The 15900-nt window shown below is 45.4% G+C and overlaps 1 protein-coding gene across 1 annotated transcript in view; it reads left to right on the top strand.

The window, feature by feature from the left end:
• The window catches only part of LOC120832044 (matrix metalloproteinase-17), a 50795-nt gene that overhangs the window by 32974 nt on the left and 1921 nt on the right, over window positions 1-15900 (top strand). The window contains exons 4-9 of the mRNA XM_040198061.2: window positions 3208-3494; window positions 8206-8382; window positions 8635-8737; window positions 9812-9894; window positions 10501-10653; window positions 10778-11035. Coding sequence (XP_040053995.2) covers window positions 3208-3494; window positions 8206-8382; window positions 8635-8737; window positions 9812-9894; window positions 10501-10653; window positions 10778-11035 — 1061 coding nt within the window. The remainder of the gene's footprint in view (window positions 1-3207; window positions 3495-8205; window positions 8383-8634; window positions 8738-9811; window positions 9895-10500; window positions 10654-10777; window positions 11036-15900) is intronic.

The raw sequence follows: 15900 nt of genomic DNA on the forward strand, positions 1-15900 counted from the left end.
CTCCTCCACCTTCTGTTTGTCAGCTAAGAGCCACAGCCAGAGATTCCACAGTCGATTTAGGACTGCCTGCTCGGTAGTGTCTGCGTGTGCTTCGGTGTAAGCAGTTCTTTATGGAGGTATTAAAATTGATTGATGTGGATTCGTCTGACAGTACACTCTGTGCTCCGACGCGACGGGACCCGGTGGTGCGCAGTCAGACGCCGTGCTGCTGCTAAACAGCCCTCAGACACTGAGCCAGCCGCGAATGCCGCTTCACGCCTCAGCCCCGAAAAAAACGCAAGACATCTTTTCCTCCCACAGCTCATGTGCTTATTGCTTCCTAAACTGCCCATCAGTCTCGGGAAGGAGGTTTTAAGGGGAAAAACACCCACGCGGCCATCGGCCCTGATCGGCCACAGGTCCATTCACCTCATCGCAGCGGTTTGACCTCTGGGTGCATTAGTCCCACCGAGGTAACAACAGCTGCGTGAATAAAAGTTTGGCCGGTTGGGGAGTATGTTGAGAGGATTGAAACCACTGGAATGTCTGCAAGCTGAAGGGGAAGCTGGAGCCGGCATTAGATTAGCTTTGCGTAGCAGCGACTTGCCGAGGTGTTGCGATCAAAGTGAAGTTTCTGGGGAAACCAGGGGATGATCGGGAATGTCAGAAAGCGGCTTTGCGTATTTCCTCACTGGCAGAACTAGTCCGTTTGATTTGAGTCCTACAGTATATGATCGAATAACATATTTTATTACTGAGAGGATTATGTGTTTTTATTCATAATTTCGATCCTGACGTCTTGTTCAAGAATTACCTTCAAGAAAAATGTTTCTAATTTCACAGACAAAAAGTGCTTAGCAGTCGAGTAGAATAATACATGTGAGCCAAATTTATTCTGCTCACTTGTTGTTCAATTGCGCTCTTTTTTTGACAGATTTTCCGGGCAAACTGTTTGATATACAAAGGGCCGTATTGCGGCGAGTCCCTCGATTTGAAACATAATCCACGAGGTGGTTAAAATCGGGGCTGGGGATTCTCAAACCGACCAGATCCCAGCCGCGCTCCCCGAGCTCCACCACACGTCAAGGAGACGCTCCGGGGAAAAGGCTGCTGGGTCAATTTCCTCTCCACCTGTAGTTTTCTCGCGTAAACAAGAAGCACCTCCCTGGGGCTCCGCTGTTCATCTGAAATGCAGGAATGTTCTGACCTTGTGTCCACACACACACACACACACACACACACAGGGAAGCTGTGACACACGGTGCAGGCACATACATACATTCACGCAGTAACTAAACCATTCACTCTGGCTCTCCATCGCCTCATCCACATTCTCCCAAACACACACACACACACACCGCCACCCACCGTCGTCCGTCTGAATTAGGACTAATAAGCAGGTGACTTGTGAAGAGGGAGCCATTTGCAGTGACCTTGGCTTTCTTGGAATGGATGGACCGTTTGACAAATCAACAAGTCCCGCTGAGTTTACGTCACAAGTCTCTTCGCGGGAAAATGGGTCGATCCGATTTTGGAGTAACCGGCCGCACGCGTTTTCATCTTAATTAAGTAAAACCTTTCAAACTACTCCCACCACATTGCTTCCAGCTGCATGTGCTGTGGGACAACACGTTGACGTCGGCTTGTTGGCTAATTAATACATTAGTTCGTTGCACTGATGGGCTCCTTCGCGTCGCGGGTGTGTGGCAACAGCAGAACAACAGACAGCCTAAGTGTGCAGTGAGGAGCGGAAGGAAAGAATAAGCGCGAAACTACGGATGTGAGCAAAATGCCAAGATGTCCTTGAAAAGGGAAAGAAGAGATGCGAGAGGTGATGGTTTCCCGTTTGTACTCAGTTCATTAGTGAGTCACGTAGCACTTCCTTATTCAAAGCACTAGTGGTGATGATAGGATCGAGGCCCTCACGGGGGGAGGGGAGGAGATACCTTGGACGGTGAACATAAACGTGCAATTACCATAAAGACTGCGCCGGCATGTTATCGCCATTCAGCAAACACTTATTTATGCAGCCGGTAGACACGGAGAAAAACGGTCCACCCGGCAAAGTTAATCCAAGTGCTACTTCGACTTCCCAGCGACTCCGGAGTATTTGTCTCGTTGGCGACTAAATGCACGTTAACTTTGTCTGTCTGCCGAGTTCTTTGAGCTCCTACGTCCCCCTATTATTATTGTCATTAGTATTAGTATTATTGTTATTATTATTACTGCTGTTGTTCTGATTTGTTTTTGCTCTCTACATCTCTTCTCCATTCCTGTTTCTGTCTTTCTTATGTTTTTAATGTTATAAACGTTTGTTTTGTGTAGTGCCCTTTACACTAATTACAAAAGAGAACGGCGCCCATACAAAGTGAGTGTAAAAGGTTTGGTGAGCCTGGACAAAAAAAAAAAGAAACTGCATATTTTGTTGTCCGAGGACTCTCTGTCGCTCAGGTATCGATTGTGCAAAGACAGAAGAGGACAGAGAAGCCTTAAAAAAAGATTTAAAGAAACCGTTCCAACCCTTCTAGTGTTTGGAGCCCTTGGAATAAAATCCATCACATAGAATAGTGAGGTAGAGAAAAGTCTGTCGGCTTTGCTATACGCATTTCAGTGTGTGCGCAAAAACAAGATAAATAGCCGAACGTTGAAGAGCTGTTAAAAAGACACAAAATAAATTCCGCTTGAAATGGGTAAAAAAAAAACAAAGACAAAACGAGGCAGAACTGCTTAGGCAGGTGTTCAGAAGTAGTTCAGACTGAGGATATCAGTCATCAGTAAAATAATCTTTTGCTATGAAAAATAAGATAAAACATTCAAGATGTCGTGGACAAACCTCTGAAGAGATCTAAGCTACCTTTGTTCATTAATCTTATTGGGACACCATTGAAGACACATCAGATATCTTTTCTTTGTAAGTGAAGTTTACTTCAGAAACTTACTTCAGGTGCCTGTCCACCAAATAGGGCACTGGAGCTACGCGGAATGAAGGGTTATTCCTGCGGGTTCATTCACGGCAATGCCTGTAGCGTAAATATACAAACATCTGGAATGATCTACAGAAGCAGTCATTTAACACCATCAAGTGTAAAATGGTCCACTGGAAAGTGGCGAATTTCCTGAAAACCGCTGCAGGGATTTCCAGAGAAGTGAAACTCAGTCGCCTGGTGATTTATCCGTCTTTCTTTGCCTATGTAACACATCTGTCCCCAACGCCCTCCTTTCTCTCAGAGTGAGGACCTTCCCCAAGGATTCGGCCCTGCTGGGCAGGGACACCGTCCGGGCCCTGATGTACTACGCCCTGAAGGTCTGGAGCGACATCGCGCCGCTCAACTTCCACGAGGTGGCCGGCAGTGACGCCGACATCCAGATCGACTTCACCAAGGCCGACCACAACGACGGGTATCCCTTCGACGGGCCGGGGGGCACGGTGGCACACGCCTTCTTTCCCGGGGAGAGGTTCACGGCCGGGCACACGCACTTTGACGATGACGAGGCCTGGACCTTCAGATCTGCAGGTGAGGAGCTTTGAGTGTCGAGGGCTCGTGTGCGTGGATGTGCATGCGTCGCACTCGAGGGTAGAAGACCGAGCAGTGACGAGGCGGGGAACCATCTCATCAAAACTTTTTGTAGATTCCACGAGTACTATGAAATGAGATCGGAAACTTCGGGAAACTCACAGAAAAGGAAACCGAGGCTGAAAATTCACAGTTTGAAACTTTCATGCGAGACTTTTACGTGAATCCAAAACTAGAACGCTGACTGCAATTTGCTGCCACGCTGTGCCTCTATCCTTTGTTCATGCTCCGGATTCTATAATTAATATTTAATTGGTTTGAACTATGAATATAACGCACAGTGGTTCAGATACAGGACTCGGAGTAGGTGACTAAAGCAGGAAGGCACAAAGGGCGCCCTTCAATATCTTACAACATAAACAAGATACTGTAATAAGCCTTCGGGTACATAAGAATTCTGGTTTTCAGCAATTCCAAAAATAGATTTACCGCTTATTCAATTATTGTTGTATTGTTGACTTGTGCCATGCGGTTTTCACGAGGATAAAGTGATTGGGAACAGACGATTAGGAAGAAAATAAGGAGACACCACATATAAAGTCATTAATATATTGTTGCCTGACAAATTATTTTTCCCTTTGTGCAACAAAAAGCTGAAAGGCAAATGCCTTTGCTGGACGTCGAAACCCGACTGATGCTCTGTGATGTCTAGCTGCACCTCCACTGATGACAATCAATAAATATCACATTGCGGTATTACTCCTCTCATCCAGCTCTCATCCCATCTCAAGACCGCCATGAAAAAGGAATCTGCCAAAATGTCAAACTGTTTCTCTCTAAAGCGCCCGACTCTTGAATGAATGGTGTGCGATACCCCTCAGGATCCCTGATATTATACCGGTAAGACACAATTCTTCATAGCTCATACTACGAAAATCTCAGGGGGGGGGGGGGGGGGGTGTCCGCCCCCCCCACCTAGAGATGGAGCTTGAAGCATTGTGGGTGTAGATGGCCCTGAGTGATCCTGAGTCTATGATGCAACCAGGACTGTTAATTTCTCCTCTTTTGCTTTTGACCCGCAAAGCTCTGTGAGCCACATGTTCCAGCGGCTAAATCGGCTCCAATTAGACCTCACAGTTGGCCGAGGCATCGCCGCGACGCCTGGATGCTGCGGGTTCACAGAGTAATCTGCGCGGATTGCAGTGAAAGAGTGAGAACCAATCAAGAACCTGATGACAAACTCCTAAAAGCTCCTCTGTTTAGGGAGGATTAATGTTTCCAACAGTAAATTGTCTGAAGGGATTGTCGGATGGAGGACGACCTCTGCACGGAGCGAGAATGCACCTTGCTCAATGTTCCCGCATCCAAGGTTACTTCCATGACTTGAAGGTAAAATGTACTTCTGAGAAGACTTTTTCAATTGTACATCTTTCGAGGCATCTGCCTCCTCCTGCACTCCGGCTCTTAAGTCCCCTGGTACTCACGGCCAATCGATGCCAACAAAAACACGCCGCCGCTGTCATACTGCCGCTTTCGATTGTGTGGCATTTCTTTTAGAACAAAATGAGGGTTTTGTGTGAGTTTGGGTATTGATAATACAGAAGCGACAAGATTATTTGTGTGCTATAAAAAACAATGCCTTGTTGATCTTTCTCATAATATTTTTAAACACCTGAATTCTGCACTTACCTCAAGATCAAGGTATTTCTTTTGTAATGCACTATAAAGAATAATAGCTCCCCAATCAACTCAGAAGCAATGCGGTATTCAACATTCGCAAGATCACGCAGTACGTCGAGTTCTGGTTCTACTCGACTTGAGTTCACACTTTACTATCGCAGCATACTTGCTGACTACATGATTAACCCAATATTTAATCTCCCTTGAGCTAAATTCTCCACCACGATAGTCGCTAGTTTAGGCACAGTACTGCTCCGTGCCTTTTCATGAGGAAGGCCATGCATTTAACTTCATGCCCTCAATGGGTTTTATTATCGAGTGCGCATATCTGAAAATGTTTGAATTGAATCAGAATCGCAGGATGTGACCGTCACACATCTACTCCTTTGTATGGCTGCCAACCAGTCGATTAAGTAGCTCAAAGGGTTTTTTTTAGGGCTGTCAAGCTAATGTGGCACATTAAATGCAAAAAAAGGAGTCAATGCTGGGCTTCTATTCCCCTGAATTCATTTTAACGTGACGTAATAGCTCTTAGCATCTATTCTCTGTATCCACAGAGGGTTCTTTTCTATACAGAAAGTACAAACTAGCTTAAAGGGTAAAGTTACATTTATTGAGTATAATCCATTGAAATGGGGGATATCATCATCTGATCTACCAGCGAATACGGCGGTCGTGCTTTACATGCAACACAGGAATGATACAATTGAGGGGAACGTTGGGAAGTGAGATCCCAACACAACTACATCCAATCGCCCTCGATGCTGCCGAAAGGACAACGAGGAGATCTTGGTGATTGTAGCTTTTAAGGTGTCATAACTACACAACATATGCACGCGATAACAAGAAATGTGATCCAATTTAAATGTCGTATTACTTGGAGCCTCGATGAACAATATACTTTGATAAATATTTCAAATTGAAGAGGTCTAATCTTCATTTCCCTGGGCACCATTTTCATTTTTCCTGAGCTGCACTGGAGCACGGCACACAATTATGCATTCACGGTACTTTTCTAATATGCTAGGATATAAATAAATATATATTGGCAATAAGACTGCAGGAAATACATATACGGTTTAATGGTGTCCGCAGATATTACCAGAATCGATTTTTAGAGCATCTCACAGAAACGACCACTGCAGCCTTTCTTCTGCTTGAACAATCATTCTATTAAAATTGAGACACGCTGAATGTTTATCATTTGTTAAACGCTCAGAATCAATGTTTGTCCCAGGTTTAATTAATCCTAAAAGGTTTCACTGTCAGTTAAAGCTGCCTTTTCTCATTTTGTGCACACACGGGTTTACTTTGCCATAATGTTTGCTTACATTAGGCTTTGTTTCTTCTTTTAAGTCATTGAGTCACTGGGCTGTGACTTAAACATAACAAGTCTAATTCCCGCTTAAAGATATAAATGTGCGAGTTGCACGAGGTGATGAAAAGGATCGCCCTCGGCTAGTTGCGCCTCTACTTCTCTCCCCCTACTGTACGGTGCACCGTCCTTATTAAACTTTTAGTTGAGTGCTGCAGGCTGTGTTCGTAGCAATCCGAACACATCACGCTCCAACCAAGGTAGAGGTACCTGTGAATTTATTATAGTTACCGTCTGTCAAAGTAATGCATTTTGTATCTCAAGACACCCTGAAAACAGCTCTTTTGGTTGTATGTATAAGTCACCATGTGATGCAGTAAAATCCTTCTCTCTCTCTCTCTTTCTGACACGGACATCTTACTCAATGAGTCTCTTTCATCCACCCAGATCTCCGCGCTCTGACTCTGTCCGCGGGCATTAGGATTTTTATCTGTCACCCTCAGACGGACTGTAAACACGATGACATGGTACCGACTTTGTTCCCGGCCTCTTCTCTCCTCCCTCCTCCCCATCGATCCGTCCCTTTTTTTTATGCACCTTCCCTCTCCTCGCAGATTAGAGCTGGCATTTGGCTTTTGGAGTGTCCCAGGTGCTGTAAACACAAGTGCGCGTCTCCAATTGTCCTTTGACAGAGCGTGGCGCTGCGATGTTCCCCGCGTCGAGGCCAACCTCGGGTGAGCCGGGCGCCGAGACTGAAGCCGAGCCGCCGAGGGGCCCTGAGCTAGCTCGGCTCGACACGCTGGCTCTCACATTTCCTTTTGCAAATCTCAACTCCCCCGAACCGCAGGTTTTGTCTTGCTTAGCGCAGCCCAGACAAGGAGTTTTTTTTTTTTCGGGGGCGTTTATTTATTTATTTATTTATTTTCAGTCGAACATCGAGGGGAATGTGCTTTAATAGCCCGCAGCCCTCTTTAGGTGTCTTTCCGCACTCACAGTTTGATTGGCAGCCAAGGGGCTCAGGCAGTATTACCATAGTTATCTCACTACACCACATGCCCAGCAGCACCGGCAGCCACCAGAGCCGGCTGTTACGCCTCTTAACTTCCAACCTATGGGGCTCACTCGTAAAAGGGATAAACAAGCAAACAGGGGTCGTACGGGATCTCTGTGAAGGTGAAGCTGAGATTGTTGCCGTTGTAAAAAGTCTTGTGGTTTATGATGTAATTTAATATGATATACTTTACTTCTATTTGCATATGTTGTTGTTTTTTTCTGTCACTGCCCCAAAAGGCTGTTGATTCACTTTGAAATCTCGCGAGTGAGGAGAGGAGCCGTGTCTCGGATTTTGAGTGTGCAATTTTCCTTTCAAGTAATTTACTTTTAGGCCGGACCGGAATAATTACAAGAAAGGTAAAATATGCTGTGTGCAGCACATTGTAGCTGCTTTGTTTGTGTTGACTGCATCTAAATAACTCCCAATTTAAAAGATCAGGGAGACCATTCAAAATAGGAGGATGCATATCCTTCTGATTTATTCCCTGGCATTTACATTTACATATAGATGAACAGGAAAACACTTACAGTGACAACTTGAAGATATCACAACCCCCGGAAGAGAGTCAGGATAACTTTGAACTCTTTTAAAATGTTGACTCATTCGTCGTCTATTTCCGGCTACAGGATGAGAGAAAATTTTCCTCCCTCTGTCTCCCTCAGACTCTCACGGGATGGACCTGTTTGCGGTTGCGGTCCACGAGTTCGGTCACGCCATCGGCCTGGTCCACACCTCCGCCATCGAGTCCATCATGAGGCCGTACTACCAGGGTCCCGTCGGCGACCCGCTGAAATACGACCTCCCCTACCAGGACAAGGTCCGCGTCTGGCAGCTCTACGGTACGCAGGGAACCGCTCCGTGTGTGTCTGCGACCAAGAGCAAGCGCTCTGTGGGGGGTTATTGATTAGTGAAAACAAGGGTTGAGTTAATTGGACTTTATGGGATCTAACCTTATCAAACCGTGGACTGACAGCGTGCGGGGGAGAAAGTAATTGCCGTGAAGATGAGAATGAACTGCAGGAAATAAACTATGAGCCCGCTGTCAACCAAGTGCCTTTTTGATCCTTCCTTCATCCACATCTCCTCCGTAGGTGTCAGAGACTCGGTGTCCCACACAAACAGACCCGGCAACCCGTCCCAGACCGCTGAACCTCCCGTCCTCCTGGACCTTCCCGAAAACCGGTCCACTCTCCTGTAAGTAAAATAGCCGGTTGGCTATCAGTGCAACACAAACAGCTCCTGTTAAATAACTCCGGACCTCAACTATTCATCCTTCTGTCTACCCTGAGCCACGGCACGTAAGTGGCCGTAAGTGACCTTTGAATGTTGACTCGGAGCCTCTTGTCTGCTCTCTCACATGGCGCCTGACACTGTGGCTCGAGTATGTCTGAAAACCACCATAAAAGAACATTCTTGAAAAATAAAGCACTGGAAAACAACAGCGTTATGCTAACGCCTGCATGCGGTTGATTCTCCGGTTGCAAGTGAGTTAACGGTACTCGGATGGTCTCCTGAATTAATAGGATCAAGAGAGGGCAGCTTGCTTAGCGGGCGATCAAACGGCGTTTGAAGCGGTGCTGACAACAGCACCCTCTCGCTGACCTCGAGCGTACGCTCGCACTCGCGCAGCACACTGAACACGCTCATAAAGCCTTCCTGCAACCGCCCCCCCCCCCACACACACACACACTCACACTCCAGCCCCCTGTGGTACCGGCGTTCCGCGGCCCTCATTACTCACTTTTCGCCACCTCCATCCGGCCCGTCGCGTGGAAAAGCTGAATCATGCTCGACAAGGGTCACGAACGCCGACCACTAGGCAGCGGCGCTGCGTTAATATCGCTGTGAATGGAGATCTTTGTTGATAATGGCAGCTTCCCGCTCACAGAGGCAGCCCTGTGGAGCTAATGGCTTCATCATTGCCAGGCCGGCCACGTCAGTGAAGCGCTTATTAGCCCCGAGGATAAATGCATGCTGGACGGCACCATGTCAGCGTGACGGCATTTCACCCGGTTTTTGTTCAAACTTGTTTAACCTATTTAATTAAAGGAAACCAATTCAGGCTCTCGCAGTAGGAGGGTGCAATTATCACATAGTTGTTTTATTTTTTCATGCAAATGGATTTAGCTGTTTTTTGACCAATTGTTGTGCACTGCGTGTCAGTTGTGAGATCATTTGTATGTAAAAAATGTACCCTCAAACGCTCAATGTTCAGAATTTGAAATGTGATTTAATCCTTTTTCCTCCCTCCAATTGAATGTCTCTCAGGCTGGCAGGAGATGCCCCAGACAGATGCACCAGTTATTTTGATGCCGTGGCCCAAATACGAGGGGAGGCCTTCTTTTTCAAAGGTATTCAAGCCTAAAAAGAGAACGAGATAGAATGACACACATACAGATAAACACAGAGAGCATCGCTGCGAGCGAAGGGTGAAAAGCAGTGGAGAGAGATAAAGTGAAAGCGTAGAGGACAGAGGCTGAGCAGAATAGTGGCTCCGGCGATCGATGGAAAAACCAAGTCATGAGTCACTCGCAGGGCCCGTATCACAGGCTCACACTCGGCCCATGTTAACAAAAAAGTAATTTACTTCCACTGTTTTGCTGTGTGCTTGTTATCTGCTGGTATATAAGCGTTCTTATTGGCTTACTGTCGGGTAAGAAGACTTTCATTAACCAAAACATGTTAAACATGTTGAAGACGATAACAGTATGTGATGTGAATTAAAGTGCTTCTTCCCGCTAATCAGTCACACTTATCCTTCCAAACACGGGCTCTTTTCCCCAGATAAGAGCCAAACGTGTATTGCTCCAGTTTGTTTGTAATAGGGGGGTAGGAATCTGTGACGTGAGCATCGCACACACTGCACAGCGTCTTATCCTAGCAAAGTATTTCTGAGGATCAACTCCTACAGGGCATTGTGTAGAATTTTCAGGCTCAAACCTTTTCCTGTTTTTTAGGGAAGTACTTCTGGCGACTAACGAGAGAGAAGAACCTGGTGTCTCTGCGTCCCGCCGAGATCCACCGCTTCTGGAGGGGCCTCCCTCCCAATCTGGACGGCGTGGATGCCGTATACGAGAGGCCCGGGGACCACAAAATAGTCTTTTTCAAAGGTAAATACCTCTACTCGAGTGTGACTGACGAGACACAGAGATTTGTAACTTGGTGGATGCATTCCAAACTATAAAGGTGATAGTTCTCCTTACGATGGTGACCCCCCGTGTCTGTCCCCTCCAGGTCTGAAGTACTGGGTATTTAAAGACAACAACGTGGAGGAGGGCTACCCTCGTCCGATCAGCGACTTCGGCCTGCCCTTGGAAGGGGTGGACGCGGCCTTTGTTTGGTTACACAACGACAAGACGTACTTCTTCAAGGACGGACACTACTGGCGCTACGATGACCACCTGAGACGCATGGACCCGGGATACCCGAAAGACAGCACGCTTTGGAAGGGGCTGCCGCCGCAGCTGGACGACGCCATGAGGTGGTCGGATGGTGAGTAACCTGGAAAAATGAATGCTTTCATTTTGTGCACCGGAGGAGACGTCTTCAAGCAGGAGAAGACCGAGTCCCTGCACACTGTCCTCTCATGAGAAATGACCTGATCGAGGTCCAGGGACGTAGGGAAGTTGTATTTCTGTTGTTAATGTTAATCGTAGGTTAGAGAACCCTGCGCTGGGATTCACACTTCTTTCATTTGTATGCTCACTGAAAGAAATCTGTAAAAAAACTTCCCCATCAGTGTTAAACCTGTAAAAATGGAAATTACTGTTTATGAAGTGTGGCTCTAAAATGAACTGTGGAAAGTTAGGTAAACGGTTTCTTTACTGAATAATACAATATTAAGGTCATCTTAACTTCTTATGGGAAAAATATGCCCAGTAAAATACTTTTTGGCAAAAAGGATGGAATCTGGCAGATGTGGACATTATTTAGGACTGCAGCAGTTGCTGTAATCCAAGCTTCACAGAGAACAAACTTTATGGATTACAGACGCCCCGTCGGTCTCCCAGATAGCGGTTGTAAAACAGCTACCTGGACCTGTACGCTGGAAGCACAGAGCCGAATCCATCCACAGGCCGGCCTCCCCGTCCTCATTAATCCATGTTGCTGCCACTGAGAGCTCAGAGAGTCGGGCGGCTTCATGGGAAGTTGGGGGGAAGAAAAGACCCCAAAGTGGGATTATAAAATCGCTAATCCCGACGAGAAGTCGAACTGCGAATGTTTCCCCCCGTCATTAACCCGAGGGCAATCGATGTCGGCCTGTCAATCATGACGCGGTTCTGCAGATCCACCGTCTGACGGGCATCTTTTTCTTCCCGCCGCCGGGGCGAAGCAGAAGTCTTTGTCTGGGAAGTCGGTCAGTTTGCGGCCCTCTTCCCTAAAAGAGCTGAACCTGCGCCAGAAAGGAGGCCGTTTCAGCCCTTTTGGGCTGTCTTGCATTCAACATTCAACAGCTTCTCAGGATCAGCCCTCACACTCTGCCTCAGTCACCTCCCTGTGTGAGTTATTATCTGAGTCCTGCTTCTCTTTCCTCGTAGGTTGAGTTTACAAAATGTATTTATTGTATTTGTGTTGTGTAGCCGTCCCATGGCTGAGTTAGTGTATTGTTTTACAATATATTTACTTGGACTGAAGCTGCAGCAGCCGACGATGCACAAACAAACATACCGGTTCCAGGATGTGATTTGCTCGATTTTCTGAAGAGAAGAACGTGGGGGAAAGAGTGGCAGTGGCAGATGGGTGACTAGAAAGCTAGTTGCCGTTACCGACGACCTTTCACGCGTGAATCTGCCAAAAAAGGATCTTTGATCAACCAGTACAGTAGCTCTTCATTCATTGTTCACTTAAACGTGTGACAGCAGTGTAAAGAACACTAATGTGAAGGGGTTTTGTGAGGCGACACGTGACAAAGTGATACATTTGAAGAACTGCTCTTGATCCAGATGGATGTCTAATCGGTGTCACACACACAGAATATTAATACTCTGTGTCCCAGTTACACGTTTTGATCTTCTTTTGTTGTAGACTTCTAACTGACCAACTATGTAAGTAGAAAGGAGTTAGAAAAATGCTAATATAGAAACATTCAAAATAGTGAAGATCATAAAAAGAAAGATGGTTACTTTCAATTTAGTGCATGTACAAATATGCTCATAATCTCCAAATAATCAATATAAATAGGAGCAATCATAAGAAAAGCTCAAGGTCATATTCACAATGTAAACGTTATAACAATTAAATCAGCTCAAATGCATTATTTTTATTTTCTAAGATTCAATTAGTGTGTGTGTGTGTGTGTGTGTGTGTGTGTGTTCCTCCCTCACCTCCCTCCTTCTCTCTCTCTGCGTAGCTTTATAGCAGGAGGTGAGGTAATGTGATCATTACTGGAGCATGTCAGTAATCTTTATAGACTATGTGCACCTGTGCCTGTAAAATATTCGGGTATTTTAGCTACTATGAAATATACTAATATAGTGGCTAAAGTGGTACAGCCAAGCTTACGCTTGAGAGTAAAAATGTGTGTGTGTGTGTGTGTGTGTGTGTGTGTGTGTGTGTGTGTGTGTGTGTGTGTGTGTGTGTGAGAGCTCGCAGCAGGCTCTGTGTAATTATGTGTGGCATTACAATGACATAACCCATTATAATGAATGATTATTAGCAAGCACTTCAAAATGAATTGTAGTAATAATAATTTAAAGAATGATAAGAAGCAAAATGGACAATGTGGTCACACACCGAGTTCCTGAGAAAGTCACAATGTGCAGATCAACAAATTCTCCCCCAACAGACAACTTAATGATATCTTCTGTGAACTTTTATTTTGACCTGTATTTTAATAGTGTGCATAACGCAATTTTTGACTGCAGAATAATTACATTTGCAACGTTTTAATGTTTCTCTCACCCTAATTATTTATACTCCCTAAGATTTAGTGTCCCTGGTTAAATAGGTAGAAACTAAGAGCCTGTTAATTGCTTGAGTGATTAATGTGTGTTAATCAGTGTACAGCATGTGGAGGACGTGGAGGGTAATAGTGTCAGATGAATCACCAAATATGAAGGGCAGCTGATGAGCTTTATTTACGCTTACATGGCATCAAATGAAGATGCATTGCAGTAGGGCTGCAACTAAATGAATCTGTTCATTCTTTTTTGATTCATCAGATAAAAAAACAACGTTAAAAAAAGCATTAATTTCCAACCCATCATTCCAAAACCGGGCAAATTCACCGATACAAAACGTTTGGTGGCGAATACTATTTCGTGCTGAAAGGCAGCTATTTACTTACTATTTATAGTTTCGCTGGTAACCGTATTACAAAAGCAATACGGTACGAGAGGCTGTACTTTATCTTCAATAGAGTAACAGCTGCGCGTCGGGCCTAACAACGGCCCGAACTGTTACATTATTGGACGATAAAGTACAGCCTCTCGTACCTTATTGCTTAAAGAAAAAATAAAGAAAAAATACAATTTAGAAAAGTGAACAGGATTTGAACTTTTTCTTTACACTCACAAACTCTCACACTCACAAACAAACACATAAATCACTCAGACACTGTTCATGGACTTTATTACTACATTACATTATTAATTGTTATCTCCATTATTAATTATTATTGTGGTGCAAGTTAAGTAAATCTATACACCACATTTAAACACAGCTTAAGATGACAAAGTGCTATATACTGACTTTAAAATGGCGGTAAAAAGTACAAGACACACAAATATTTTTTTCAAGTAAAACCGATATGGGACAAAGCACAGGAAATATCGTATATTACATATGTTTCATAACATATTAACGCCGGCTTGTCGAGCAGGATGACGAGTAAAAAGCAGCAGCAGAACGTTCCTCACTTCAAAACGGAACAGAAGTAGGATTCTGCTGCTGAACTCCCTCCCTCCTCATCAAGGACCCGACACGCTTTGGTTTGAGGTGCTGAATCATCACGTGGTGCTCCCGTGCCATATCATGTTAATTTAGCATCTTTTGCAATTAACACACTTTTTTTAGTCTATTTAGTGTGTGAACACCTTGGAAGAATCAAGTCGTACAGACTTCCCTGCCTGTGATTCATAACACCTGCCGCTGCTCTTTCTTCGGCTACGACTCGGCTCTTTTTTCTTTTTTTTAGTTCCGCGACTCATTGAGTGCTGTAATAATCGTGGGACACAACGAATCCATAATGAAATTCATTGCCAATACCTTGGATGATGCATTTTTATTGATTCCGATTCGTTATTGCAGCCCAACATTGCAGTGAAGACGGGCAAATAAACCAATTGGTGATGGTGCCAATGAACATTATTATATTTGCTCCTTAAGAGCCATGAGATTGTGCCGTGCTCGGCTCTAATCGCTCTGTTTCCCATTCTCCCTAATAACGGTGAAAGATGTAGAGAGTGTGCTGTGGTCATGGTAACGGGGACTAACGCTGTGATTCTATTTCATTACCAGAGTTAATACCATACGTTTTGATTTAGTCTAAAGAAAGTGGCATTTAAAGCCATGATTTAGCTCGGTCCTGGCATTTGCTCCGACCAGACAGCGGCTTTGGAGCTGGAGTTGGTCCCTGGCTGCTGGAGAAAGGTTGACTGTTCCTAAGAAATCACAATAGGTCAGATGCTGAGACCATATCATCGTCCCTGGGGGATAAATGATGTTTACTTAAAGCTGACGCTGTTTTTGCAGCCTTAGCAGGAAATGTTGAGTATGCAGAATACGCTTTGATTGAGCACTTGATGTCCAAAACTGGTACAAAAACAAAAGAATTAGCGGCCGGTGCGCTGGCCTTATTTCAGGCTCCTCTCCATGGGAGCGGGCAACATCCCCACTTTGCCCCACAGGAACCCCCCCCCCACGCCCCCGTTGAGCGCGTGGAAGCTCTTTTCCCTGTCAAGTGTTCGGGGGTCTGTGATGTGTCTGGGCCTTTTTCCAGCTTCACAGGTCCTGCTTTAAGCTCTGTGATGCGTGTGTGGGAACGGGCCAAGAGCAAACGAGGGGACGGTCCAACACAATCCCCAATTATGTGGAAAGAGACATACAAATGCATGTGTGTGTGTGTGTGTATACAAGCAAATTCACAAACACGAACACACACCTTTTGGGCCGGGGACCTGGAGCCACATCAAAGAACTCATCTGCCTGCAGGCGGCCTCCACAAGCCTACGATACACAGACAACAGTGCGCTACAGGGAGGGGGGGGGGTGCAGGATGTGGTGGCAGCTCACAATGATCAGTGAGTGAGGAGAGACAAACACCAGGTTTAGTAGAAATACGAAATGAGGCGAGCAAAAGGAAGTTATCGGAAGCAGAAAGGTAACGAGCATCTCTCCCCTTCCGTCTGTCTTTCTCC

Source organism: Gasterosteus aculeatus, chromosome 14 (assembly GCF_964276395.1).
Source record: "Gasterosteus aculeatus chromosome 14, fGasAcu3.hap1.1, whole genome shotgun sequence".
In the NCBI taxonomy this organism is placed as follows: Eukaryota; Metazoa; Chordata; class Actinopteri; order Perciformes; family Gasterosteidae; genus Gasterosteus; species Gasterosteus aculeatus.